The sequence below is a fragment of the Hirundo rustica genome, chromosome 6 (assembly GCF_015227805.2).
Source record: "Hirundo rustica isolate bHirRus1 chromosome 6, bHirRus1.pri.v3, whole genome shotgun sequence".
Classification (NCBI taxonomy): domain Eukaryota; kingdom Metazoa; phylum Chordata; class Aves; order Passeriformes; family Hirundinidae; genus Hirundo; species Hirundo rustica.
Window position 1 is genome coordinate 40,928,296 of NC_053455.1, and position 27,985 is coordinate 40,956,280.

Genomic DNA, 27,985 nt, shown 5'->3' on the forward strand with positions numbered 1-27,985 from the left:
CCCATGGGCTTATTTCCATGGCTGCCCCCGCCCCTCCTTCCCTCGCAGGAACCCGGCCCCGGGACGCCGCTCTTTGTTCCCAGGCGCCAAGACGCGCTCACAGGTGTAACCCGCGCAGAAGGCACACGGGACCCCGGCGCAGCCCGCAGGTAACCCAGCGCTCCAGCGCTGCTGCGCGGCGGGCGGGGGTGCGCGGTGCCGGGCCGGGCCGGGCCGGGCCGGGCGGCGGGGCCGCTCCGTCGGGCGGTGGCGGTGACAGTGGCGGTGGCGGGTCCCGCCCGCCGTGGGCCGGCGCGGGCGGGGCGGGCGGGCGCGGTAAAGGCGGCGCCGCGCGGGGGCCGGGCTCAGTCTGGCCGCCTGCGGGCTGCGCGGCGCCGCGGCCGCCCCCGGAGCGCTCTGCCCATGGGGCAGCCGAGCCGAGCCCCCGGGACTGGCCCCCGCAGCCGGGACCTGCGCTAGGGCGGTGAGTGCTGCGCGCGTCCCCCCGCGCCGCGGACTTTCCCCGCCGCCCCTCGGCGTCCCGGGGATCGGGGGCGCGGACCGTGCGCCCCGCGGGAGCCCCGTGCTGGCAGCCGGGCCCCGCTGCACCCTCGCAGTCAGCGCGGACGGGGGAGGGATGGATGGACCGACAGACGGAGGGACGGCCGGACGGACAGGGGCTTAAGCAGAGGGATCAGCCCTTGTTCTGGATGCGCATGGCTGCTATGGGACCGTCTCCGTCCTGGCCGTGCCCGGTGCGGCTGGGATGGGTGGAGGAGGTGGTGGAGCGTTGGATCCTGGCTGGGAGGGTGGCAGGTTACTCAGAGCGTTGGAAGGACAGCAGCCGTGCCGCCTTGCGAGGTGATGCGCAGGCGGCTCCTCGGCTTTCTTCTGGCTGTTACTCGACCCAAAGGCAGGGGTCCGATGTCACTTCTTTCCTGGAAGTGCTCCGTCCTTTTCCGCGTGCTCGGGAAGCGTCGCAGGAGGACCACGGTCCCCAGATGAGTACTTCAGGTGCCTGAAAGGGGAGGCTGAGTCCGGACCACTGCACAGGCTGGGCGTCAGCCTCGGTGGCTGACCTTTGCGTCGGTTAGGGATGAGGGAAGCTAGCACAGCGGTACTCCCCGTGGGATGCAATCCTGGGGAATCCTGGCTGCAAGGAGGGCTTGGCCACGGTGGACAGAGTGCTGCTTGGGGGAATGGAAGGAGAGGGGCAGGGTGCGGGAGCCGCGATGCGGGAGGGAGCCGGGACAGACTCCCTGCCATCACAGAGGGGAAGGGTGAGGAGCGCCAGCTCTCAGCGGGCTCTGCATCCCCACAAGAGTTTGCACGTTCCTGCGTGCTGAGCGGTTTGCTGTGCCTCTAGCAGGGTCTGGCTGTCCCATCTGAGCAGGTGCATTGCTCTGTCTAGGGTGGCAGCAGCTATTAGGCTTCTCTGTTGAGTTCAGCTCTGACTGAGCAAACCAGGCTGAACAAGAAGCAGCACCTTATTCAGAACCTGCTCCTTGCCCTGCCTCAGCGCTGCTTGGACTTGGAGTTCAGGGAGCCTTTTACCTACCTGAGCAAGTAGCCTGACCCTCTTGCAGCTGCCTGAGAATCAGGGCTGCAAATCATTAAACGGGTACCATTTAATCTCCTCTGTCTGCAAAGGCTGGGAGTTACAAATGCCAGCAGCAATCAAAGCCTTGTTGACATTAGGGTACCACTAGCACAGCTGAGCCATGAGAAACTACAGAGTATGCAAGAGCACTGGCTATTCTGGACTTGGCATAAATAACTTGTTCAGTAACTATCTGCAGTACAGCAGTCCGCTGAACAATGGCATTCAGGGCCTGTGGGTGAGGAAAGTGATTTTTAAACAAATAAATAGTGGTTACATTTCAAGCAGGGGAGTCTGCCTAGGGAGGAAGTTTTCTTAGAAAGGTTTTGGCAAAAACCCCAAAATAAGCACTGTCTTAAGACTCACTTGTGAAGGCACCTCAACTAGCCCTAGCCCTGTCTCAGCTAGGTTGCATAAATACACACCTGATACGTGCACAGCAGAGTGTGAGGGACACCATGAACCTGTGGTGTCCTGGTGCCCTCAGCAGTGAGGGGCTGGATGCTGATGGCAGCTGGGAAAGGGGGACTTGGTTGCTTTAGTATGTGTGTGTTCTTTGACTGCAGTGTGGAGCAAGGTGAAGAGAGCTCTTCCTTGGGTAGGTGGTTGTCCCAACCAGGAGGCTGAGGTGAGGTCTGCTCTACAGTCTCAAGAGAAGTTGGTCCTTTCTGCTTGCAGACCTGTAGTGAGGTTTTATTGTAGAGATAGGAACACAGCAGCACGTCCAGAAATGCACAGAAAGGCAAAGCTTGGGGTGGCCATTGATCTCTTGGAGAATAAACCACAGATGTGCCCTCCCCTGAGGTTTTCAGTCCATTTGGAGCTGCTTGGAGGCTGGGGTGTGATCCAAAGGGAAATGTTTTCCTATTGTTCTCATTGAGCATCAAGTTCTGAAGCATGCAAAATGCCAGGAGTACATCTGCATCTGGTGTTCTCTTGTCCTGCAGATCTCTGAAGGTCATCATGTTGAATAGTAGGGGCTGGGAGGGATGGTGCCACATGCCGGTTACAAATATCACTCTGTGCTTTTTGGATCATGAAACGTTCCGTGCGAAGTGTGTGCTTGGTCCTCACCCAGTAAGCTCCCAAATTTCGAATGTAAACTGCTCAGTGCCATCAGAACACAAAGAGTATCCCCCTCTGACGCAGGCTGGATTGGCTGCCGTCCCACTGGGCTGCCCAGGAGGCTGTGTGTTGACCTGGGTGGAGCTGTGCATGAGGTGGGGGTGTCGGTCTTCTTAGTTCTACGTTTTTGGCTACAAGCTTTCCCTTGGCACAGGATAAAAGCACACGTGAACCAGAAAGATGTGGAGATTGTTTATGTTTGACTTCTGGCCTGGTGCCAGAGGGAGCAGCTTGGTGACCTTGGCACTATTGGGACATTATTTATAGAACGTAGATCTTCTGGATTTTGTATTTTTGATGTAGGAATGTGAAAATAAGTCTTGGGAGGAAAAGACGCAATGGTGGCCACAAAATGCAGTTGGATTTTTTCCAGAGCAGGAAGAACAAGACTTAAGAGGTGACCAGGTGTTCCCTGTTCACATTGCTTTCTGCTTTCCCTTGGAAAATATGGGTTTGGTGCTGTCCTGGAGATCACAGGTTAGCATGAGTTTGAAAAGTTCTTATTCAAGATGCTAAAAGATGTTAAAAAAGAAATCCACCTATAACCAAAGGCACCACTCTCAATAGTTTACAAATCATAAATGACTCTCTGGCCCTCTTGGGCTTCTTCTGTTTGTGAAGCTCTGTGTCATCTGCAAGGCCTAATGCATCTCTGTGTGTTTCAGTGTCTATCTGTGATGCTGATTAGTGTGGCTGACCCCAGATGACATTTTTAGATGCACAGGGTTTTATTGGAAGGCCCACCACACAGTGCTGGCCCCACAACTCTGTCTCCCAGGGCTCTTGTGAAACTCCAGTAGCAAACTTTCCTTCTGGGTTTCACAATGTGTGTAAGCCTCTCATCCTCATTCTGTGCAGGGGGTGTATGTTCCAATTACCTAAATCCGTAAGTGTCCTTCTATCCCTCTGCATGCAAAGTAAGAACTTATGGAGCACATTTACATATTGGTCTTGATGGGGAAGCTCTTGCCTAGGCTGTACCAAACTCATTTATACCTTGGCTGGACCCTTACCCAGCTCATCTTACAGGGCAAAATCAAGGACCAGTGTCTGTAAGAAAGCTCTGCTCCAGATTTATACTGACTGCTGCTGTCATTATGGGGAGGAGAGATCCATCACCAAAACAGGGAAATTATCAAAACCATTGGAAGTTGGATTAGTGCTAAAGGTTGAGCAGCTTCTGCTGATGTTGGTGGTCAGGAACCGTGTGCTCACTTTCTGAACCTAATCGGCCAAAATCAGAAGCCTAAGCATAGGGACTGGGAGCTGGCTCCATTGGTGCAGAGTTTCCTAGATGTTTTTGTTAGGGATTTGGATTAACATAATTTAAGTCAACGACACAGAGGAGAGCATGGGGAGAAAAGCAGTTAGGAATAAATCCACGGTTCGGTAGTCTGGTCTCCCGAGGAGTGGTATTACAGGATAAGTTGGTGTCGCGGGAGACGTGCACAGAGGAGTGACAGATAACACTGGCCACCGAATTATTTCTTTGAAGGGATTCTGTATTTTAGAGGGAGATTAGTGTGCAGTCCCCTTTGCAGCTGCCTGCTGCTGCAAACCAGAAAGGAATCCCTCCTTTTTGTAGTAAAATTAGGCAGCAGCGCTTTGACTGCGTGGCCCAACGGGGCAGGTGCAGGCAGAGCAGCACACCAAGGCTTGCAACCTCTCATTTTTACTGTATCCTGCCTGGGTTAAGAAAGTAAACAGTTTGAGTCTGTGTCAGCAGCCAAAAAAGAGACGTACAGAGAAAACCCACAAGTATTCAGGAAACTCCATGGGTGACTCAGACGGTGTTTTTGTCTGAGTACCCATTCATTCAGTAACCCATGATGGCAGCAGAAGCACTGCTTGTAGTGATGCCACCTTATGAGTGAAACACAAACCTCTGGTGTTGGATGTTTATGGTCATATAAAGACTTGAGAAGCCCTTTCAGCCAATAGATGTTGTTCCAGGAATTCCACTGCTGAGCCTTAAAATAATCCCAGCCCTTTTTGGGTGCTGCAGTTTCTTTCTGGGCTTCCAGCTAGGACTGCTGTAGATGGAGATAGATGCGACAAAGAGCAGGCAGTTTCCCAAGGACAGCTGTGCCTCCTATCCTTCCTGACAGCCAAGAAGGTGCCTTTAGTTCAGCTTTCCTGGCTGTCTGGCCCTGCCTTGCCGTGCGTGGCATGCACCCAGCCAGGCAGCAGCCTTGCTAATGCCCCGTACTGTGTTGCTGCAAAGCTGAGAGATGTGTGGGCAGCGCTGGAGCACAGCCTGGGTGAAGACACTCTGCCGTGTTCTATGGAGGCCTCAGGAAGGACTGTGTTGTGGAAATGGAGGGCTCTCTTAGCCAGAGCTCCAGGAAGCAAGCTGTTTTCTGAAGAAACAAGACTTCTTAAAGGTCCATGGTTTTAAGTCCCTCTTAGTCTCTCTGTTGAACATTTCATTTTAGCTGCCTGGCATGACATTCATGGTTGATGTTTGGCATATTCCAAGCTGCCTCCTTACAGAGGGGAGAGGGAAATTCAAAAACCACTATACTGAATCCGGGGGAGCCAGGTGGTATTGGCTTTTCCCTAACATTTTCTTTGTGGCCTAGCATGAAAATTTTCTGTAGAAGCTGCTTAATAGCAATAAAGAGCATCCAAACATTACTCCACAGAAAGCAGAAATCTACCAGGAGTCAAAGGTTTCACAGCATCAAAGAATTTAGACCATCTGTCTGTGTTTTCCCAGGTTGTTTTCATGGTAAAGTGAGAGTAAAATTTAGCTGATTTTAATATCAGCATTGCTGATGGAGTCTCTGTAAGTGCTGACCAGAGATATGGTGTGCTTCTGAGCAGCACCAGCAGGTACCTATGGTGCATCCTTCTGCCCTACAGCCCTATTGCTTGACCCAGTGCATCTGTTTTCTCCTTGGGGTGTATGAATGTGTTCTTGCCTTGTCTGCCGGCAAAAACCCATCAGGAATTCTTCCAATCCCCTTCCATGAACTGTGACAACATCCACTGTTTAAATCTCTGGACAAGCAGGATACACTGAGGGTTGATTAATGGAGGAATAATAAAGGAGTTGAGCTTATTCCCTCCAGCCAATTTATTCCCTGCATCACATCACCATGCAAACCGAGTGCCTGTCATTAGTCAAAGAACACGGGGGAGAAGAGGCCAACCTGAAACCCCCAGAGCCCTGGCTGCATGGAAATGACATTACAGTGAGAGGTAATGGGGAAGGGGTTGACTAAAACCTGACACTTCTGTGTCACGAGCTCTTCTAAGCGGGAGGCTGTGCTGTATGTTTGTGGACAGATGTAAATATACACAGGCACAGTAGCGCGTACATACACACACAGAGTCCTGATGGATGATCCTGATTTTACTGGAACTTGTTGCACACAAGTGTCTGAGACTTAAAACTGAAAAAGAAGGGAAGGTCCTTAAACAACCCTTGATAGCAGATATGGGACATCTGTCAATGCTGTGTTTTCCATGGTTACTTGAGACCTTGATTTGTCAGTAGCACTGACAATGTAGCAGTGATGCTGCTATCATTTGGCTGCCTGAATCTCTCTGTTGCCTCCTTGTCCCTGGGTAGAGGAATCAAACAAAAGTAGGGAGAAGAACAAGCCAGTACTGCCTTTAGAATATTTTTTTCCTAAGACTTCTCTTGCACATGCCAGGCAAGATGGAGAGAGAGCTCTCAGTTCTCAGATATCCCTTATCACCAAGGCTGTTTGTGCCACATACCGGTGTCCATTCCTTTGCTCCTCTCCGCTATGAAAAGAGAAATCTTGCTTTTGCTCCTTAGGCCGATGTGTGTCCTTTGTGGCTGTGACTATAGGACATAGCATCTCCATACCCTTACCCTTGTAGCTGTGACTATAGGACACACCATCTCCATGCACGCTGTTGTCTAGTTTTTTTCATAATCCCAAAGTGTGACTCCATGCTGTGAGATTGGCAAAAGTGATACAGGGTTTGCCTAGGATCCTGCAAGGATCTTGATCTTGTCCATCCATATAAAAGCAATCAAAAGCCTAGTCTTGCTCATCATCCAGGCTCCTCCTATGGTATATGGGAAGAGGTGAACCATTGCAGGGGATGATGCATCTTGTCCTAAAATGGACACCTCTGGGGATTGGCTCACCCTATCTATTTCTGAGGGAGGTGAGGAGATGTACAGATTCAAGTTACCATTGATACTTCCAAACTCCATGAGGTGCTTTTACTCTGGGCTGAGAGCAGACTGACTCTGTGTGTGCTCCTCACAGTACACATACACCGGTCTTTTGCGGAGGCTGGAGAACCTGTCATACATCAGAGATATTGTCTATTTCAATCTCCTTTATATGAGTTCCATTTTCTGATGAAAGCTTTCTAAAGGGCACTTGTGTGCTGAATAGCCATTGTTGATAATGCACGACATGAAATCCAAAAGGAAGGCTCAGATTAAATGTCACGCACTTCACAGTCGGGGAATTTGAAGAGCCTTGTTGATCTGTGCATAATTCAGGGCTTGACAGCCCATGCATAAACAAACGTGCACATCCACATACATGGGTGCATGCAGAGTTTTCCCCTGACTCAGCAGCACATAAAAGCAAAGTCAGGTGGGTGAGTTCCAGAGGGGTGAATGCTGTGTTCGTGGGGAAAGTCTGTAGGTTCTTCAAGACTGACTTGATAACCACACTGGCAAATGCAGTCACTTCTTGTTAGTGTGGTGGGCTTCCTTCCGCCTTCCTCCCCTGTACAGATCTCTGCTGAACTGTGGCTTTTCTGATTTTCTGCATCTGGGTTTAATCTGACCACGAGAATTTCTCGAGGGTTTCTGGTGTATGTGAAGGCAGTATCCATATGAGGTTCACCCCAAGGCTTCCACAGTGCTTTCTCCCACCAGCAGTGAATGAAGACAGACAGAAAAAGTCGATGTCAAGCTAAGCTGGTTGTTAATCAGGCCAGGGAAGGGCATTTCTGCCTCTGACATGTTGTGTGTAATGAACCAAGTGCTGTACAGGAGTCCACAGAGCAGGCCGAGGTGTCACGACCTGGCACTGGTGGGGTACAGTGGCTGAGCCATTGCTTGTAAGATGTCTCACCTGCTGCACATGAGCTATATGAACTTCTCTGGTAGATTTACTTTTCATATACGTCTGGGAAAACTAAGGTCTCAAAGGTTTAATGACCCAGTCTTGATTTTATGAAAGGAGCAGCAGTACTGCCAAACCTATAATCTATTAGTTCGGCTTTCAGGCTTCCTACTCTGCATGCTGTGCTGTAGTTTCTGTTCCTAAAAACAGCTGATTTCACTTCCAAGTGCCTCATTGCAGGAGAGGGGGATGCTGTGGAACAGTGCTCCACAGACGTGTCCCTGTGCAACATGTGTTCCTCCTCTAGTGGGTTGCTAGAAGTTTCTTTTAAGTTGTTTCACCAACTTGTGAATTAGCAGAGCCCGTGCTAGCTCTGGCAGAAGCTATTTAGAAGTTTTCCTCTTCTAAATCTGTCCTTCTAGCTCCTGTTTGCCCAACATGGGGAATTTTGCATCTGACATTTTTAGCAGTAACCTGTTGCTATAGAAACTGCTAAGGTGTCGGAGATTTTTTTGCCACGTTGGGGTAGGCTACCAAGTAGTTAAAGTATGTGTTTTGTTGGGAGGCCTTCTCCATCATGTTTTTGCTAAGCAACTTCCAGAGCCTGTCTGCATGTCTGGACTTATTTCATGTCTAAGGAGCCATGAGGGAGTGATAAACCCAGAGTTCTAATTGTGTGTGAACAAACAGGAAATATTGGCATCTTGCTTAGGGAAGATGTGAGAAGGTGTTCCCAAGCTGTGGTGGTTCCAAGTGTGTAGGTGGTGGTAGTCCCGGGCTGAGAGATCGCAGGTGGTATCAGTCTTTGGGGCAGTAGATTGTTGACATGGAAGCAGGAGTTGAGACTCTAAATGACGTCTCCTGGGAAGGAGTCTGGGACAAGCTGCTCCCTTGAGACTAAAACACAGGTCAATGCCAACATACATGATAGTATGAATTCTCTCTACTAACCAGTCAAGAGATCGTGCAGTGGGACCCAAAGTAAGTCCACACAAAGCAACACATGTCTCTTATTTGTGTGTGTGAGTGCGTGTGTATATATATACTATATATATTTATATACATATATTCATGTACAAATATATATATTCATATGTATGTATATGTACATTTTTATTGGATTAACTTATTAATAAATAACTTATTTATAAATTAAATGTATTTCTATAAATAATAAACTTGTATTATTTTTTCCAGGATGTGGATGTAACCATGTATGTGGGAACTGCTCTATAACAGGGTTGTTAACAACTCAGCTGTTGACTGATAATTGCTTGGGCCATTTCATATCAGGCCTGATTTACAGAACTTCTGTGTCATAGAGGAAAACTTTATTGCTTGTACAATAGAGGTGTGAGTCCTGTGGGTGCCTGTGTGCCTGGAACTCAGGAAATATCCTGGCTAGACCAAAAGGCAATCTTCCTGCTTAATGCAAATTTATTCATCTGCCCTTTTTCCTCCCTATTGTGTTTGCCCAGACTGCACATCTGGTCATATCATGACAGACTATGGAGATGAGAAACTCTTTGTTTTCTACACAAATGGAGGAAAAGAATCTGATGCTGCTGGGGTGTCCTGCAGTTGTTCTCAGGCTGGGGTTGCAAACTGGCCCATGAAACTGGTTGGGAATCTGCTTTTGCAGTTCTGGAGTAGAACAAACCCATTTCATCTTCCATTTCATGGCTGCAGACAAGTTGAGAGTGTATAAATTGCAGTTGTTGTATTGTGCTGAGTAAGTTCCAGGACTGCAGATAGAGAACTAATGTTGCTGGAGGTGCAGATTATTGTCTTGGGGGAGGGAATCCATCGAAAATGCCTTTGAAATCACTGTTTCAGTGACAGTATACAGATGGATGTTGTACCTGTATGTAACTCGGGACTTAATGTCCAAAATTGTAGTTTCTCAACAATTTTCTTTTGAGTTCTGGAAAAGGACAGAGGGAATTGTTGAGAATAAAGAGCATTGGCTTCCTGGGGCATTTATGGAGGTCTCTCGTCAGATGCTTGGGGGCACAGTAGAAAGAAAATTTGGGGAAGTTTGAGGTTGTCAGGAAAAGAGGTGCCAAGAAGTCCCATGTTACTGTGAAGGTGCAGTGTCCAGTGGTGTTATGGATAAAAATCATGTGTATGGACTCCTCCCTGCTCCTCCCAGGGTTTTTCCATAGAGTTCCTTCGGTCCTCTGTTACACCTCAGGTGCGAGGCAGAGGAGATGAAATGCAGTTGCGTCATATTTTCTGTAAAACTGACCTGTATTACCCTGTTTGGTTGAAGGGCTTTCCTAGCTTTTTAAGCTGCTCTTTTTCAGTAGCAAAGGATGGGTTTTTGTGTGTATGTGTTTCTGTGTGTGTGCGTTTCTGTGTGTGTGCATATGGGGTTTATTTTTCCTTCTAATGTTTCCCTGTAGAAATCATCTGCAGGACAGATGGCCCGTTAAGCTTCTGGGTCTGTCTCTCACAAACACCTGTCTAAGGCAGCTGGGAATCAAAGAGGAATTCTCCTCTTTTAATGCCCTTAAAGAAAAACAGCACCCTATCCTAATATGTCCTATTTCCCTCTCTCTCTCTCTCCATTCTCCCAGCTTCCTGGGAAACTTAACTGCTTGGTTGTGGCCATCTGTTGAGACAGCGAGGGGCTGGGTGGGGAGGTGGCAGCCAGAGCTTTTGGGGGGAGCAGGGGCAGCTTGGGGTGATGGATTGCTGTGGCTGGCTGAGCTGGGGGGCTCGGTGGCAGAGAGGAGGATGGTGCAGGCAGTGGACCTTTATGTAAGTAAGACAGACGAGAGCTGCTGAAGCAGCTCTTGTGCATTGTTGTGCTTGTACCTTGCACCCTTTGTGGGGATCCTTGCATGTGGGGTAGATGAAGGGTGGGGTCCGTGTGTCCCCCTGTGGCGGCAGTCCCCGGAGCCCGTACAGAGGGGCCACGCTGGGGCCAGGTGTCCAGCTGGGCACCCGTGGGGAGCCCTGAGTACCGTGCCAGTCACCGCAGCTGTGCAGGGCTCCTGCCTGAGCACATGCAGCATGGCACAGGCTGCCCTGCCTGCTGCTGCAGAGGCAAACAAGCATTTCTCCCTGAGGTGCTGCCCAGGCTCGCATGGCGGGGTCAGGAGTTGCTGCTGCAGGTGGTGGTTGGCAGGCCGGCAGCAGTGAGGTTGCTGTGTTTAATTATAGCTCCCATTTGAGAAACTAGTAGGGCAACAGAGCTTTTTTACCGTGTTCTGGGGAAACCGAGCACTTTATAGGTTTTGATTTGCTGTATAACACATCCTGTGACACAGACAGAAACTTTCCTGTGGTCTCTGCAAAAGGAAATTTGAAACCTCCGGGCAGTAAAATTGTGGAGATGGGCCGTGCCTCCCAGCTGCAATGGGATATAGCCAGTAGTGGTTCTTCTTGGGGCAGGATGTTTGTACAGCCGCGGGGAGCTTGGGGGCAGGAGCTGCTGCACCCGGGGGCTGCAGAGGAGCAGTGGGGAGGAGGGTACAGGGGCTGAGCCTGCTTGAGCTAAAGCAGCCCTGAAGCAGGTGGAGGAGAGGATGCATGAAAAAGGCCGAGCAGACTTTGGATGTCCCGTGTTTCGTGGAGTGGTGACTGAGTAAGCAACACAAGTTAACTCTTTCCTCCCCAGCAGGCTGCAGAGGACTCACTGTCCCCTGTTGAGGGGTGATGCTGGCCACATCCATTACGGCTGAGAGCTCCTGTAGGCACTGGGTGCCACTGCCTTGTGAGTGGAGGCTTTGTAGTCAATGGGCAGCTCTGCACCTCTCACAAGCAATGTTGGAGGGCATTCAATGGTGCCTGGCCATAAGATGTGCTCGGCCTGAAGGGTGAGCTTCAGATGTGCCTGAGGCTCTTGGTGCATTGCAGATGATTTGGGAGATGATCTGGAGGCAGCCAGTGGAGATATCCTTTGACCTAAGGATCTTGCTTTGCATGTAGGGGCAGGAAATCTACTGCCTAGATTTGTAAGAATTCCCTAGGGATGACCCTGTGCCTTTTAGAGTTGCTTCAGGGGCTGTGGCAGGGCTGAGGATGAGCCTCTGTGAAGGCGTGCTTCCTGCTGGTACTGCAAAGAGCCTTCTGTGCTGAAGGGGCTGGTGTTTATGTGGGAACGGAGTCCTGTGTACCTGCCTCGTTACAAGTGGGAAATCTGAAGTCTCCCTGTTGCTTAGGGGTACACACTGTGCCAGACGGAGTGGGAGCAGCCACCGCATTCTGCTGCTGTGGTGGCTGAGTGCTAATTGTTTTTACTCCCTGAGCATCAGGTTATTTTTGGCTTGATCAAGTTTCATTCCCTGCTGGCTGGTGGTAGAGAGGTCCTAATATTCTAAGTTTCCACGCTTGATAGAAATCTAGGCAGGGAGCTGGTTTGGTCACCGTGGGTTTGGGATGTGCAGCTGCAGAAATACAGGAAGAAAATAGCTATATTTTGGTAGTTACATGGGACATGGGGAGTTCTGGCCCAGGGTCTGCTGCACCATGGGCTTCCAGGAGAAACTCTTGATAGGCCATCTAGATAGGATGCACAAAGATATTTTGTGACTCTCAGGTGTGGTTTTGGGTTAGACACATGGAATTTACCTCATCCCTCAGGATTTCAGAGTCCTGAACTGTCTGAGGTTATTTATGAGCAGATTTTAAGCATATAAAAGTGAGCAGACTGAACCTTCATGTGTGGTGGGGAAAAAGGAGTCCCACTAGGCCCCATGCGATTAGGTAACAGTGTAATGTAATTTGCAAGGACCAAGGTCCTTGGTAGGTCTGTGGATCCTGTCCTTAATCCACCTGTGTTTCCACTGCCTCTCCCCTTTACTGTGCACATGTGTTTGAGCCCAGGCTTTCTCCAGCACTCTGTGGCTGACAAGGTACAGGGTCCAGAGCAGCTGCTATGGATCTGGTACTGTCCTCAGCGGCAAAGAAACAGAACTGCCACAGCCTGGAGGAACATCAGAAGAGCTGGACAGATCCATTACAGCTGCCAGGCCCTTGCAAGAGAAATGCTGTGGGCATCAGCCCATCTATGAGGGCCAGGTAAGCACAGCTGCCACGGGGGATGACCCTCTCATGTGCACACTTCCTTGTGCTGCTGCAGTACTGGAGAACTCCCCTGGGCTCTGCCAGATTGCTCCCAGAGAGCTCCTGTATTGGAAAGGGACACTGCCTCTGCTTCATCTGCCTCATACCTGGTGTCGGTTCTCAGCCTGTGCTCTGGAGAAGATGCTTAGGCATGGCAAGTGCCCTGTTAGGCTGTTACAAAGGACATACACCCACTGAACCTTTTTGGCTAATTGGCATAACAAATCAAAGCGGGCTCAAGATGTTGCATTGTCTTGGGCGTCCTGACTTAGGAAATCTAAAACAGGAGAATAAGAATCCTCTCACTGGCCTGAATGTGATAGAGCTGAACAAACTTGTGTCCAGCTTCAATGTATAAACATTTCATTGTCCCAGCTTGACTCATTTTGTACTCTCTTCCCCTGCTTGCAGTCTGTAAGTGCCATGAAACACTTGGAGCAAGAGGTTCTGTAGTGCCGCCTCTTTAATTCAAGCACCACTGCTTTGTTAAGTAAAAGGCTGCACTGTGGATGACAGTGCCATCCAGCTTAGCAGTAGGCAGCATCCCTGTCCCCAGGGCCCTGGGGAGCCGTGTCCTCCCAGGCAGGCAGCTTGCCACCCACGATCAGTTAGGCTCTGGCTTGCAGGAGCTGTAGGCAGTCAGCTCCAGGCGCTGCTGGAGCGGGGTCTGGTTCTGCACCTCCGCGCTGGGTGCACAGCTCTGGCTGCTGCAGCACTGTGGCGTGTACAGTTGAGTCTCCTCTCTCCCACGCTGCGGAGCTCTCCTTTCCAGACGCTGGGAGGGAAGCAGAGACGTTAGGAGAAGAGCTGTGGAGGTGGGAGAGATTGAGCTATCATTGGCGTGGCACCAGTGAGGTTTCTTTGCACCACTAAGCAGTAGCTATCAAAACTGAATGCAGTATGCTGAACAGCTGAGCAAGCGAGCAGACACTGAAAAGAGCCTGCGAAGAAAAGGGATCTATGTGGAAAAAACCCTCTTTCAGCTGCACATAGGCACTGCCCATCACAGAGAGCTGTGGCAGGGAGCAGGAATTGCCTGTTTATGGTGGTTGATCTGCACAGTCCCTGGGATGCTTGGAAAAAGGATTAAGGAGGAGGGAATCGCAGGAGAAAGAGGAGGCGGAGGTTTCCCTTTGCAAACTCACAGGCTAATAGAAACCATCCTCTAAATTGTCAGTGTGTCAGGATACATTAATGTAAGTATAATGCTTTCAAATCCTCAGCATCTTCTATCTGAATGTCACTGAATTAGCACTAATTGCATTCATTAGCTCGTTAGCCATTAATATTCAGCATTCGTTCGACTGGCTCTGTCTCTGGACGATGGGGATAATGAGATGTGGGACTGGCTGTGGGGCCATGCCATAGCTGTGCTGTAGGAGTGTGGGTTTATGCACCAGATTGTTTTATTGGCATTTATGTCTGGCCCGTGTTGTCCCAGCTCTTGGCCAGTGGCTTACCACAAATTAGTGGAAACTCTTAATGGGAGAGCTGTGTTAATGATGATGTGGATAAATTTCCACCAACTCCTGCCCTGAAAGCAACAGGCGAGACAAATGATAAAGGCAAATTTTGATCTTTTGGCCTTGAGCCAGTTGTTAAACTGCCTCTGTAATCAGAAAGCTATTCAGTGCAGTCTTCATTGGTGAGTCATGGAGTCCCACCTTTCTTTGCTTGTTGCTCTCATGAGAAATTCTCTATTTTTTTTCTTCCTTCTTTTTTTTTTTTCTTCCTTCTTTCTTTATTTCCTACTTCTTTTTTCTCTTCTTTTTTTCTTCCTTCTTTTTTTTCTTCCTTCCTTCTTTCTTTTTTTTCTTCCTTCCTTCTTTTTTTTTTTTCTTCCTTCCTTCTTTCTTTTTTTCTTCCTTCCTTCTTTTTTTTTTCTTCCTTCCTACTTTTTTTTTTCCTTCCTTTCTTTTTTTTTTCCCCTGTCCCATCTTCCCTTCCTCTGTCATTTCTGACCATGAGTCCAGAGCAGAAGGTGTGGGCATCAGGCTTTCCCTATCAAGAAACCAGGAAAGATCCAGAAGCGCCAGGATGGCATGGCCAGCACACTCAGCACCCCAAGTCCTGTCAAGACCAGCAAGCCTCAGGTCTCTTATCCCTGAGGAGAGCCAGTAGGACTCCTGGTCAGGCCCTCTGCCATACTTTTCCCCTAACTTTAGAGATGTGGGATGGCTTCAGAGTGAGAGAGAGGAGCATTCACCACAGGACTGTTGCTTCACGATTGGAATGTATGGCTTTGATCAGAAAATGCTGGGCTAGAAATACCACAGCAACATGTCATCTCTGGTTTCAGCAGTTCTGGTGGGAAACCACTCAGCAGCCAACCTTGTGCATCTGGGTCAGCCAGGAGCAGAAAAAAAAAATGCAAAAACTGTCACTAGTTAAAGAGGCTGAGCTTTTCTTTGAGACATATCACTCTGGCTTTGGGGTGGATTTTGTGTGTAGATTATCCAGACTTGAATACACACAATTTGTTGTGACAGTTTAGGTTGGCAAACCCTAGACATGGTAAGTCTTTCAAACTTTTCTACTGTCAGCTACCATTTGAGCTTTCTGCCCTGTGCTCAAAGGTAGGCCTGAATATTCAGCTTCTACCTTCGTCCTGTGCGGTTCTTTTCCACTGTCCCAATTCTGAAATATTTCTAGACCCTGACTGCTGCATCTGGCTTTGTGCTGCCTTTCCAGGAATGTGGCCTTAGTTATTCAGTGGAATAAGAGCAAAAAACCCACGACCAAACAAACCCTGCTTCCAAAAGAAGTACCTCCAAAGCACTGAGTAGCTCAACTGGCTCACTGAAAAGTGTTTTGCCTGATCTGCTGAAAGGACCTTATTAAACCCTTGATCATGGGGTTCACCTTTTGCACCATCCCAGCAAGACCTCTTAACTTTGCCTCAAAGAAAGAGTTACATCGGGCACTTGCAGACAGGACTGGCTGTTCTCATCTGAACCACCACAGGGAAAGGTTTTCCTTTGAGAGGGAAATCCCTCGCAAGGCACTGGGACAACATTTGCATGCACAGTGCCAAAATAATTGTACTTCATTTTATTACTCTCCAAAGACTTGTGAAATATTTAGACATCAGCATAAATTGTCTCCTCCTGGGGCAGCTCTGGGAAGGCTTGGCTGGGGCACAGGGCTGCTGGTGCTTGAGGCTGACACTTCCTTGGGCTGGATTAGCTGTGCTTGGTGCCTGCAGGGAATTTCTGTGGGTCTCTGGAAGGGTGACGTGGCCAGTGGAAAAGTGTTCAGCTGAGTCAAGATGAAATGAAGACAAATTGGAAGAAAAGGCTTTCCAAACTGCGCCTTTCCAGGGTCTTATGATTGCGTGATGAGACAGAGTGATTTAATGGGACTCAACATCTGTACCTTTATACGCACGCCAGGGCAGAAGTTATCATTTTCAATTCTTGTTGTCTGTATTTAATTATCCCAGATAGTATTTGTAGTTTCTAATTGCCATCATTTCCCAGAAAGCAAAGTGAGTGTCTTCAGGGAAAATCATGCCTCTGGCTTCTTGCTGTTCAGGGGCTATGTTCAGCCTGCAGCATCTGAGAGGGGCACCCAAATAAATAATTGATACTTGTTTGGGGTTTGACCTGAAATGGCAGCTGAAGAATGTGATGTATTGCATGGGAAAATAAAAAAGGCCAAGCATTACTTAAAGATTTTAATTCCCCTAGTCTGAGACGCACTTAATTCCCCTAATCTGAAAAACAGCAAAGAGGTGCTATTGGGCATTGTCTCATGCTGGGATAGACAAGATTATGGTTTGTAGGTCAAAAGCATTTATAACTAAATGTCCATGCTAAAGCCTTTTTTCTTTCCCCCCACCAAGGCAGATCCCGGAGACAGCAGGATCATTCTGACATGAGCCACCTTTAACTGGGGCCGGCCTCGTTGCCAGGGCTCCCTGCCCCGCGAGGATGAGGAGCCGTCTGCCGGCCTAACTGAAAGATTTTTTTGGCGGCGGTTGCTTTATTTTTCCCAAACGTGGTGAGATTTCATGTGACAGCGGAGCCGCTTCCTGCACCCTCCTTGTGCCACCTCGCAGCCAAGGGCTCGGTGGGGCAGGGCCACCACCATGGCGGCGAAGCAGCCCCCACCACTGATGAAGAAGCACAGCCAGACCGACCTGGTGAGCAGGCTGAAGACACGCAAGATCCTGGGCGTCGGCGGCGAGGATGATGACGGCGAGGTCCATCGCTCAAAGGTAAGGGCAGCAGAGAGGGGAGCCCGTGTGCAGTAATGGCGGAAAAGGGGCCTTCTGCTGGGCAAACCAGGGTTTGCCCATGTGTGTGGCTTGGGATCGTCAAAGCCAGGCATTGTGAACAGGAGCATGTTCACAGGAACATGAGCAGCTCTGGGCAGTGTGCACTTGACAGTGGGATAGATACTGTGACATCCTGTGGGCTCTGCAGGGGCCTGTGCTCCATCAGGATGTGACACACAGGTGTGAGAAGTCAGTTCCTTTCTTCCACAGGTAAGAGAAAACAGGAGGTAGTGTTGACCCTTCCTCAGCTGCATGCTGCAGGTGGCTGATCCCAGAAAGGGAGCAGCAGAGGCTGCAGCTCTTGATGAAAATCAAAGCAAGTGTTGGGACCAAAGAGTCACAGCTGAATCCTTTGTCCTCCTCCTCCTTCCAGCCCTCTCAGAGATAAACTGCCACATGGGGGAGTAGATATGTGGTTTTGGGCTGGTGAGTACTGCCTGAAGACTGGGGAAGGATTTGCTTAGCTTGTGCCTTTCATTTGAATTTCAGATTAGCCAAGTACTGGGAAATGAAATCAAGTTTGCAGTTCGGGAACCACTGGGACTCAGGTAAGGTACTGGATCACCTTGGAGCTAGGTCATCTGAGGCCCCTTATCCACGGCATCCCTGCCAGCTCTGGTTTCTGACACCAACTCTGCTGCTGTGCCAGCATCACTGCTCCTTGCAGGGGCTTCTTGCAGGCTGTGGAACCAGACCAGCTCTGCATTCTTACCCCATAAATGAGCTTGAGGCCCTCAAGTTCTTGTCTCATTGCATGTGCAGAGAACTACAAAGGCCACGTGGGGCTGCAGGAGCTCCTGTTCTACTGTGTGACAGGGTGGTGTGTCCTGTGAGACCCTGCTCTGCACCATCCTCTTGGCAGGGTCACTTCCCTCCTTTGCCTGGGTGAGGGGGAGTCTGTCTCTGTCTCCCCAGCAAGGCTGGTCTGCATGTTGAGGCTGGAGCTAGTGGAATGTGGAATGCTGAGTCTTTCCACAGGAGGTTTCTGGCTGTCTCGCTTGTGCATGGGGGAAGGATGAAGGCTGATGAAGGAGAAGGCAGCCAGAAATGCTTTGTGAAGCATGAGTGATGGGGTCACCTCCAAGCTCACGCTGGGTCCTCTGTCTTCCATCTCATGCAGGGTCTGGCAGCTGGTTTCCGCCATCATGTTTTCCGGGGTCGCCATCATGGTGAGTGAGGGATGTGGTCCTGGCAAGAACCAGCTCCTGACTGACAAAGGGGTGCCTCAGCATGGCCCTTCAGTCCCTGACATTTAGCTTCCTCCCTCACTGCCACTTTCTCCTGTGAGGCCTTTGCCCTCAGTGTGTCTCAGTAACAGGCTTTGCCCACAGTGTCCCTGACAGTTTGTTCCCATCACCTGAGTCTGTTTTCATCAGCACGGCCCATAAACCAAGGAACAGCAGCCTTGGCCACAGAAACCAGCCATGCAGCTGATAGCTGACATGGTGATATTTCTGTGCCTCCTTAATTTCCAGTTGCCTGGCCAGTGGCTCCAATTCCCACAGAGGCATGATGCTGGAGCACTGTTGCCCAAGAGGACAGGTGGCCCTGGCTAGTTCAGGTTGCTGAGTTTCTCTCTCGCCTCTGCCAGGCCCTCACTTTCCCTGACCAGCTCTTTGATGCCATCTTCGAGGAGGAATCGGTGAGCAGCAAGACTCCCATCCGGCTCTATGGAGGAGCCCTCCTCAGTGAGTGCCGTACCGCTGTCCTGGGGCACGCTGCTGCCCCACGGAGTAAGGGGACAGGTGGCCAAAACGGCAGCGGGGGACAGAGTCCGTGCCCAGCCGGACGCCTGCGGCTGGAGAGCAGAGCACATGCTGGTAGCAAAGAAATTGCTGAGGGGTATTTTGAAAATCTTGGCTACTGCTGCTTTTTCCTAGCAGGGAGTCAGGCGTGCTGCAGGTAGGGTAAGAAGGGTTGTGCATGCTCTGGATCCCCGGGGGATCCCCCCATGTACCCCAGCAAAGGGAGCCTACAGGCGGGCCCGGGGAGAGGCGCTGGGCCGCGGCTGGGGCTCCGAGGGAGCGGCAGGGGAGATGGGGCAGGCGGCGGCATCCCGGGAGGGGCCCAGGGGGAGGCGGGCGAAGGACAGGGAGGTGCTGGGAGGGGGGGAAATGGTGTGGGAAGCGAAGGGAAGCGAAGGGGGCCCGACCCGCGTCCTGCAGCGGCACCGCGCGGGGCGGGCGGGAAGCGCGGCCCTGGCCGCCGTCCGGCCCTCGGGCAGCGCGCCCCGCTGTCCCCGCAGGCATCGCGCTCATCATGTGGAACGCCCTGTACACCGCCGAGAAGGCCATCATCCGCTGGAGCCTGCTGGCCGAGGCCTGCTACTTCGCCGTGCAGTTCCTGGGTGAGTGCCCGCGGGCCGGCCGGGACCAGGAAGAGGGTGAGAAAAACTGTGTGTGGTGGGAAACGGGGATGATGGTGGGCAGGGCAGTGGTGAAGCATCTTTCCTGCCGGCTGCTTGCCTTTTTTTCTCCCTCATGGAACAGCCTCTGCCCTGAGCTGCTTCTTCAACATCACCGTCTGACAAGTCATTAATTTTTCTCCCTGAAAATGTCCTGGGCTTCATAGCCAGCACAGGTCATTGCTGGAGCAGGCCGCCTAGATGCAGGGTCTAACAAGAGAAGACTTCAGCAAGCTACACTAAAAAGGGGGATGTTCAGAGTTACCAAAACAGAGCATAACAGTTTGTTTCTAGGGAACTTATCTATATTTAACAATGAAGGGGGTTCTTGTAGGTGTGTCTTTGATAGCTCAGTGTGTAGCTGGTTTAGACATGAGCAGAGTGTTGGTGGCCAGAAAAGAGAATTGTTCAATAGAGGTGACTGTGCATAATTTGTAGATGCTCCTAAAGCTGAGAAATGTTTATCAACACTGAAATGTTCAAGCCACAAAGCAAGCTCAGGAGGTTGTGACTCCCAGATTAACACCTGAGCGTAATGGAAACTCACATCTGCTCGAGTGACAGTTTCAGGCTGCCTGAATGTGGGGCTGCCTTGAAAGCAGATTTTTGTTAAGTGAGAGCTCTGGGGTCCATGGCAGGCTCCAAGGCAGTGAAAATAAGCTAGTGAAGAGCCTTTGCTGTGGGTCCACTGTGCATATGAACGAGCCTGTGCTGAAAGCTCCTGTGTTCACAAGGCTCAGCAGTTCCTGCCAAAGCTCTGCGTTAGAGGGCAGCAGAAAACAGCGTTGTGCTATTTGTCTCCTTTTGGTTTTGTGTCACCAACCTCTGCCTTGTCTCCTTCCTTCTCCTCCAGTTACCACTGTCTCCCTGGTTGAGAGCAGCCGGATAGCCACAGGTGCCGTGCTCCTCATGATCAGCCGAGCCCTCTTCATCCTCGTCAGCATTTATTATTATTACCAAGTTGGACGTCGTCCCAAGAAAGTCTAATTCCTGGGCTTCTTTGTTACGGGAAAGGTGGGAGGGGGGAGTTTGTGTCGGTAATTTTGCATTATAATTATAATTTTTTTTTTTAATTTTTTTTTTCTGTTAGTCCCTTTTGGTTCTAAAGTAGTTTCCTTCTTTACCGGCATGAATCAGTGTGTAACCTAGTGCTGGTGGCATTGCCAGGTGAAACGGGGGGAACAACATTGGTGGGACCCCCCAGCCCCTCTGCAGGAGGTGAGGAGCAGCGGGAGGAAGGCTCAGGGAAGTGTGTGGGCCTGGCAGGCTCAGGGAAAAAAGCCAATTTTCTATGGGGAACTGGCTGACAGGATCACAGGCTCTGAACCCACTGGAACAAAGCACAAAATAAGGCCAGCATATTGAAACCAAGTCCCTGAGGAGACAGGGCAGTAAGACAACCAAGAAGGGACTTGGCTACCCTGCTTGGTAAGCCTTGCACCTCCCCTGGTTTACAGCCCATTCCGCTTTTAACAAGTACGGACTGTCTAGGTAGCCAGGAGCTGGATGGGGTCAAGTTCAGTTCTTTGCAAAAAGCTCTTCTTTCCTCACTGCCAGAGGTGCATTTTTGTGTAGTTCATAGTTTTGCACCAGATGCTGTGCAGAGCTTGGCAGGAGATACAGCAGAAGAAGGGGGAGAACCCTTGCTTGTTCCCTCTGCAGGGACAGCACTGGGAACAGTGGTGGAACTTGAATTACAAGATGCAAGAAGTGAAGGAAGCTATTGGAAATAGTCCATTGAGCACAAAGACAGCCCCTTGTTTGGGGTGTTTCATGAAGTTTTTAGGCTGAGGTCCTGTCCCTTTCACCCCAGAACACTTCCTACAGTTGAAGCTTTACTGGTGGTAGTAGCAGTGGTGGGTGTGCAGTAGCTTTATCTGATGCTTTAGTTGAGCAGGGGCTGGAGTGCTGTTGTGTTTAGCACTGGTAAGAGCAGAGGACTGTAACAGTAAGAGCATCTGCAGAGATGCTTGGGTCAGTGGGCAGCCTCTAGACATGGGCTCTGGCTGTGGGAGATGGTGTTCCAACTCTGCTAGTATCTGCATCACATCTCTTCTGACCTTGAGAAGAGAAGTCCAAAGTTTGTAGCATTAAGGTATTTAATATTTAACTGGGATGAAGAACAGCAAGGAGCAGAGCATATAATGGCAAGGACAGACTAAATGTGCTTTAGTACTCACCATCCAGTTTCTCCAACACCTCCTGGGCTTAACAGTGTTGACTGCCCTGCTTCCTAGTGCTTTCCTTGTGGATTATCACTGTCCACAGCTTGAGGTAGCATTTTTTATTCTCTATGGGACTAAAGCCAGAAGGTTTGTGTACAGTACATGGACTTGTTACTCATGCACTACTGTTGACTGGATCAAAGCATGCCCTGGAATATAGCTGACATTCCAAAATCCCAGTAGAAAGGCTCCTACACGAACAGAACTGCTTGTGTGAACAACACTCCTCAAGCCACTGGTAAGACTGGGATCTACAGCTATTGCTATTTAATATCTTAGTAGAGTTAGGAGAAGGTAGTGGGTAGTTACTGTATGTTGTGTTAGTGCTTTTGGCATTTAGAAGCAGCTGCATAAGCTTGGGACACTGTGTGCATTGTACTTACTGGCCATGCAAAACGTCTGTCACATAAGAATATTGGAAATTGTTGAATCAGGAAACATCACAATGTAACTTAGCTTTTTGCTTAATAAGTAAATCAAATGGAGAGGCAACATCCAACAGCAGGCTAAATTCTGGAGCCTCACGACAATACACGCTTGTCAAGCTGCTTTCAGCATGTCCAAAAATTATACTGAGCAACTAAAACTTAAAAGGAAAGTTCCTGTTCAGATGGAAGAATTGGGGTCTAAGAGGGAAACCCTGTGAGGCAGGTACTGATCAAATGCAGGCTGGAGAGGATCAGAAATTAGACCACGAGGTGCAGCATGCAGGAGCTGGAGCATGGCATGCTGTGGCTGTTGCTCTCCCCCTGAGCATCCCCTGTGTGGGCAGCTGCAATGGCCTCAGTGTGGCACTTTGGCTGTAGTTGTGGGTATAGGTACGTGAAGCTTGATTCTTTGTGTTTTGGGGCATCACATGAATGTATACACAGATTGATGGTTGTTTTTTGGGGGGTGGGGGAGATGGGAAATTATATTTCTAGGACAGACAAGTAAAACCTACCACAGCAAAAACAATCTTACAGAAGAAGGAAATTGAGTGTCTTCTTCAGGCTGCCTCCCATCTGTGTTGGCCACAGGTGCTAGGAACTTAGTTATGACTTGGGTCTGATCAGCATACCTTAAAATGTTGTCCCATAGGTGAGGGACATGAGTTACTGCACTGTGTGAGAGCAGTACTCAAAGACTTCTTGATGGTTAGATCAGGTGGGAGGGTGGGGGAAGAAGTTACAGCTCTCCAGGGCAGCTTTAAATAAGGTGAGATCAGATTTGTCTGGTTCCTGATTAGCAGCTGCCTCTGCAAAACTTGAAATAGTCAGCCAGTCCTAGGTTTGCTGGTCAATGGTTTTTTCTGCTTCAACACAGAGTAAAGCCTAGGGGAGTGGACACTTAAAAGATTTCATGCTAATTGGCACCTACTCCTGAAAGTGGAGAGATGACGTTTTATTTTGAGGCTTCTTGCTCCATCTTGCTCTAAGTGGACCATGTGGAAAATACAGAGCTCTACACCTCCTCTACACCTAAGTTGTGGTTCCTGGCATGTCCCTTCTCAGCAGCAACGAGCTGCAGGAGAAACATTGCCAGGCCCATCGGAGGTGGTAAATGCATAGCAGGTGAGGTCTAGGAGGGAGATTCTCAGGGTGGCTTGAGGATGGAGCCCAGACAGAGCAGCTGTGGCACTGCCAAAAACCAACTGCACCTGGTTGTCTTCACTCTGTAGTGAATGGGGAGAAAGGGAGGAGGATGCCAAACCTTTGTACAGAACTGTGTCCCCAAGGATGGAAGTGCTGACATCACAGCTGCAGTTGAGAACATAATTTGGGATCAAAAGCCTGAAGTGTCACTTCAGGCTTGACTACTGATCTGCTGCCAAAAGAACTCCATCTCGACAGGCCTCAGCTTCCTCATTTGTTACACTGTGAGAGAGGGCTTGGACCGATGTCATCTCCCAAGGGAGGCTGCAGTGAACTTCCTGCATTTGTACAATGCTGTGCAGGACTGGGGGGGTCTGTTCCCCAGAGAATTGTGCTCCAAGCAGGCACAGGCCAGGACTTAAAGCTGAACCCCTTTCTCTGCCAGGGTTGAACCCAAACTGTTGCTATCACAGAGCCCTCACTTTGGAGGGTGAAGAAAACTCATCATTCACTTAACTCCCTACATCATCTTATTTGCATCTACCCAATATCTGGCAAACTGGAGCTGGTGACACAGGAGGGGCTCTGTCTGTCCCTAAGCTGGCCTCTTTTCTGGTCAAGGGTTTTTACTTGGGAGGGTATGGGTGGGGGGTGGTGGTGCAGGGGAGAATGGGACACTTCAATTTATACCTCATTTTAGCTGCTGTACCTGAATTTATTTCTCCTCTGGTAAGAAGAAAGTGACTGTACTTAACACCAAGCAAATAGTGAAAATTAAAGCTGTTTCACTTCACTGTCACAATATCTTTCTTTTATTTTCTGGGTTTTTTTAAGAAATGCACACAAAAACCGTGCAGAGAGTGCTTCAGGCTTGTGTTCTGTTTTATATTACCAAAAAAAAAAAAAATTTCAATATAAAAAAGCATTACATTAGGGAATACAGGATAAATTAGCTCCACTATCTAATAAAAAGAACATCTACATTTTTTTTAAAATAGATTTCAAACATTATTTCACACGCAGCCCTTTTCCCAGGCATTTGTGATGGTCATTGGAGCGTTAAATAGCAACCAGGAGGCAGGGATGCTGAGAGGGGCTGGGGGCTTGCCCAGGCTGGTCTCTACTACTCCCTACAAGGTGCTTGGGCCGTGGTCACAGTGCTACAGCAAAGGAGACGGAAGCTCCTTCTGCTCTCTGGCCTGCCCAGAGCTCTTCAGCCAGCAGTGACTTCAGCTTGAGCCCCTGATCCCAAAATACTCACCAGAGCTGTTATAAACAAATACAAAAATACAATTGCTTCTCCTGCCAACAGTTCTGAAAACTACTGTACCACAGAGGGGGCAGCCACGAAACCAAGGGACAAAATCAATAACTTTACATGCTTTGCCATACAGTAGGAGTCTGCTTTCTGGGCTTGCTTTTTCATTAAATTCCCCCAAGGAAAATTCCTTCTGCATGTTACCAACTGCTACAGATCCTCTCAGACTTGCACATATCTTTACAGCTATCTCCAGTTCTTGTTTGGAATTGCTGCCTGGCCTTTTGAGCTGTGTTCCCAGTGGCACATGAGCCAGCCTGCAGAGAAGATTTGAAATCTTCACACAGCAAAGAGCAGTGGGGGATCAGAAAATGTAGAAGAGGTGAAACAGCTGTGCATAGCCCAGAATAACAGATGAAGAAGAGATCCTTTTGAAGATATAGGGACTACCATTAGGGAGAGAAGGAAAGCAAGAAAGCTAAAAACAGACAAAGCAATGAGTACAGAATTAGGAAAGCCAAAGAGCAACAAGCCAGCAGAGTTCATACTTCAGGCACCTATACTTAGTACTTTGTGCTCTGGCTGCTTTGGTCCAGTTCCCCTGGCTCTAACAGGTTTTTTTCCCCTATACCACTGGTGGCAGAAAAAGGCTTTAAGGCTTTTTTTCCCCTTCAGCCACCCACCACGCACAAAGGAGGATATTTGCCAGACAGGCTCTGACCTGAGAACTCTGCATAATAAACTGAGGGGAAAGGAAGAAACTGGAGACTGGGGAGGCAGTTCTACTTCTTTCGATCACCTCCAGCCAAATTACCAACTCTGCTGACAGTTTTGTTCCTTCCCTGGGAATTGCTCTCCCAGAACAGTCACTAACACCAGCTCTTGAAGCAGAAGGAGAACAGATAAGCTTGCTTTCTGCTCAGCCCATTCCCTACAAGACTGGTAGATGGAACAGATTTTTTTGAAGTGCAGCACCTGCTGTCCAGTACAAATACTGCTGGGTTTTGGCTAACAAAACTGTTTTTCTTTATTAAGCAACACACCAGAGTTTAATGCTAAAATGCTTCATTACAAGGAGATCCGGAGGGAAATAGTTCAGAACAGCTTCCCACAAGGTTTAATGCAACATCTGATGCTGCTCAGCTGGAAAATGCTGACTGCAGCATGGGGGGGCTGCAGCTCTACCTGCCCAGCTCTCTCCCACTAATGAATAAATTGTTTTTCTCAAATGAAGCTTGGAAAAGCTTCTAATGCTTCCTTCCTGTTCCCTAGTATCCTGATTCCCCAACTTAGATACTTAGTCATGATCTTTGTCTGTTGTGGCCCAGGCTTTCTGCTGCTTCCCTTCCTTGCCTTTTAGCCTGTGCAGTGTCACTGGGAGAGCTCAAGGGACGCAGCCCCAGGGGTCTAAGGGAAGAGCCAGAGGATGAACATGGTGCTGCTGCAAAACCTGGGCACAAAGTTTAATGCTCTGCTCCTTCCTTGCCAGAGATTACAGCTTTTAGAGGAGCTGGCTTGAGCCTATATAAAAGTGCTCCCATAATCTGAGCCTATAAAATCTATAAAAAGACCTGATCTAAACAAGAAACCACAGTCCCTTCTGTCATTCCCCAAGTAAAATGAGTTTGGGGTCAGGGAATAAGTGACCAGATGAAAAATTAAGGCAACAGAGATTGATGATTCCAGATGAGAGAAACCAGTCACCTGTCCAAGTCAATAGCCACAACCATAGGAGCAACAGCTGCAGAAGTTTGGCTGCATACAGGGTGTTCTTGGATCCTGCCTGGGGTCTCAGTATCTCCAGCGTAATCTCTGACCAAGGTCCAGTCCCAGGCATTTTTCTCAAGTTCACTTCCAAATAATTGAGCAGATGACCATGTTAGTTAAATACCAAACTGTCCCAAGGGAGGAAACACTATCAACTAAAACAATTCTGACTTGATGATTACTTTCATCATGAGCCCATAGGAGAATCGCAGGGGAAATTCCCTGACCAGAAATGATTCCACCAGACTGGTCCGGGAAAACAGCATGGGAGTGGTTGACAAACTTCAGCCTCTTCAATCCAGCACCGTGTCTGGACTTCCCCTTAGGGCTGGAAAAGCATGCAGGAACCACTGCAAATATTTATGCTAGCAGAGCACCACAAACCATTTTTTTGCAAGCATCAGAGGAAAGGCAAAGGCTGACAAGATTTAAATATTATATCCCTCCCTTCTCAGGAAGGCAGCAGTATCAATGATGCTTGACCAGAGTCATTATTTTTCCCAGGAGATGGGAACACAGCAGGGAACCATTTGGTCTCTTTCACAACAATGAACAATAAATCTTAGTAAAAACAGAAAGGTAGGCACCAAACTCTTGACCCTCAGCCAGCCTTAGCTGAGTCCCATTGCTAAGTTAGATCACGCTGCCCCTGCTTGGAGTCCCAGAGAAAAGCCAGCCTCACTGAAGTGCTTGACATCTCTGACAAGTTTCACACGACAGGGGCAAAGCTGCCACTGAAGAATGAGCATTTTCATCCTGTGGTTGGAAATTAAAGCCAGAATCACGCAAACGTTGACTACACCTGCTTGGACAAGCCACTACTGCTTGTTTCAAACCCACCTCAAGGAGAGTCAAGGCCAACCTGGTGCCTTATGCAGCCCCTGAATGTCTGTTCTTGAGTCCTTTGTTGTCTAAAGCACGATAAAGTGGCGAATGGTAGGCTCAGCCTGGTGTGAGAGGCAGCTGTGCTCATCCTGCTGCACACCCCACCAGCTCCATCCGTCTCTAGTGCAATCGGCTGCGCTGGGCTCCTGCTCCATGGCTGCTGCGGGTGGCTCTGGGCAAGGGTCCGGTGTACAGTGTAGTGCACATCACCTCAAAGTTCCAGCCCCTGAAGTACAATCCTTTTGGTCATTCATATATTACAACCCTCTTTTTTTTCTTTTTATTTTTTCTCCCTGTCCCGTTTTGTTAAAAAAATAAAGTTTTTTGGGTGTTTTCAGGTTTTGTTTCTTCGGGTTTTCCTTCTTCCTTCTGAGCACGTGGGGAACGTGGTGGTTCATGGGCCACTTCTTACTGGATGCCTCGAAAGAGACACATAGCAAAGATCATGGCAAACAGCTGGGAAAAGGAGGGGGGAAGAAGAGGGCAAAAACAAAACAGAGAACCATAAATGTCAGCTACATCAAAATTGGCAAAGCCCTCCCTGGCCCTGGGACCACCCCCATTGCTTTCTCCTGCCCAACAGTCTGCCATGCAGAGATGGGGACCCTTACCACCTATGGGAGGCTGTGGCAACACTCTTTCCTTTGCCCCTCCCTCCCCCCCAGATTTTTAGTGGTGACAGTAGCAGCCTGACTTCATTCCCAAGTTGTTCTTGGTGTCACAGGGTTGCAGGATCCACACTCCCTG

General features: G+C 49.3%; 2 protein-coding genes across 11 annotated transcripts in view; one reads left to right on the top strand and one right to left on the bottom strand.

The window, feature by feature from the left end:
* The first annotated feature begins 357 nt into the window (after window positions 1–357).
* On the top strand, window positions 358–24,130 carry TP53I11 (tumor protein p53 inducible protein 11). 3 transcript variants are annotated; one of them, XM_040068614.2, is made up of 7 exons: window positions 358–463; window positions 16,695–17,065; window positions 17,615–17,673; window positions 18,246–18,294; window positions 18,717–18,813; window positions 19,371–19,472; window positions 20,383–24,130. In XM_040068614.2, exons 2-7 carry the CDS (start codon window positions 16,937–16,939, stop codon window positions 20,514–20,516), a joined length of 570 nt encoding a protein of 189 aa, XP_039924548.1. In that variant the 5' UTR covers window positions 358–463; window positions 16,695–16,936; the 3' UTR covers window positions 20,517–24,130. The 3 variants fall into 3 exon arrangements, with proteins under 3 accessions (XP_039924548.1, XP_039924546.1, XP_058277228.1); XM_040068612.2 differs by having other exon boundaries at window positions 363–463; window positions 16,691–17,065; XM_058421245.1 differs by lacking the exon at window positions 358–463 and adding an exon at window positions 12,786–12,801 and having other exon boundaries at window positions 16,691–17,065.
* TSPAN18 (tetraspanin 18) overlaps window positions 24,123–27,985 on the bottom strand; it is a 122,767-nt gene continuing 118,904 nt past the window's right edge. For all 8 annotated transcript variants that reach the window (XM_058421241.1, XM_058421244.1, XM_040068608.2 and 5 more), the window contains one exon: window positions 24,123–27,694. In XM_058421241.1, coding sequence (XP_058277224.1) covers window positions 27,647–27,694 — 48 coding nt within the window. In that variant the 3' untranslated portion in view covers window positions 24,123–27,646. The remainder of the gene's footprint in view (window positions 27,695–27,985) is intronic.

Coding starts and splice junctions, on each gene's coding strand:
- TP53I11 (XM_040068614.2), top strand. CDS start 16,937: ATGGCGGCGAAGCAGCCCCCACCACTGATGAAGAAGCACAGCCAGACC. Junction 17,066..17,614: donor GCGAGGTCCATCGCTCAAAG/GTAAGGGCAGCA, acceptor TTTGAATTTCAG/ATTAGCCAAGTACTGGGAAA. Junction 18,295..18,716: donor TTTCCGGGGTCGCCATCATG/GTGAGTGAGGGA, acceptor CGCCTCTGCCAG/GCCCTCACTTTCCCTGACCA.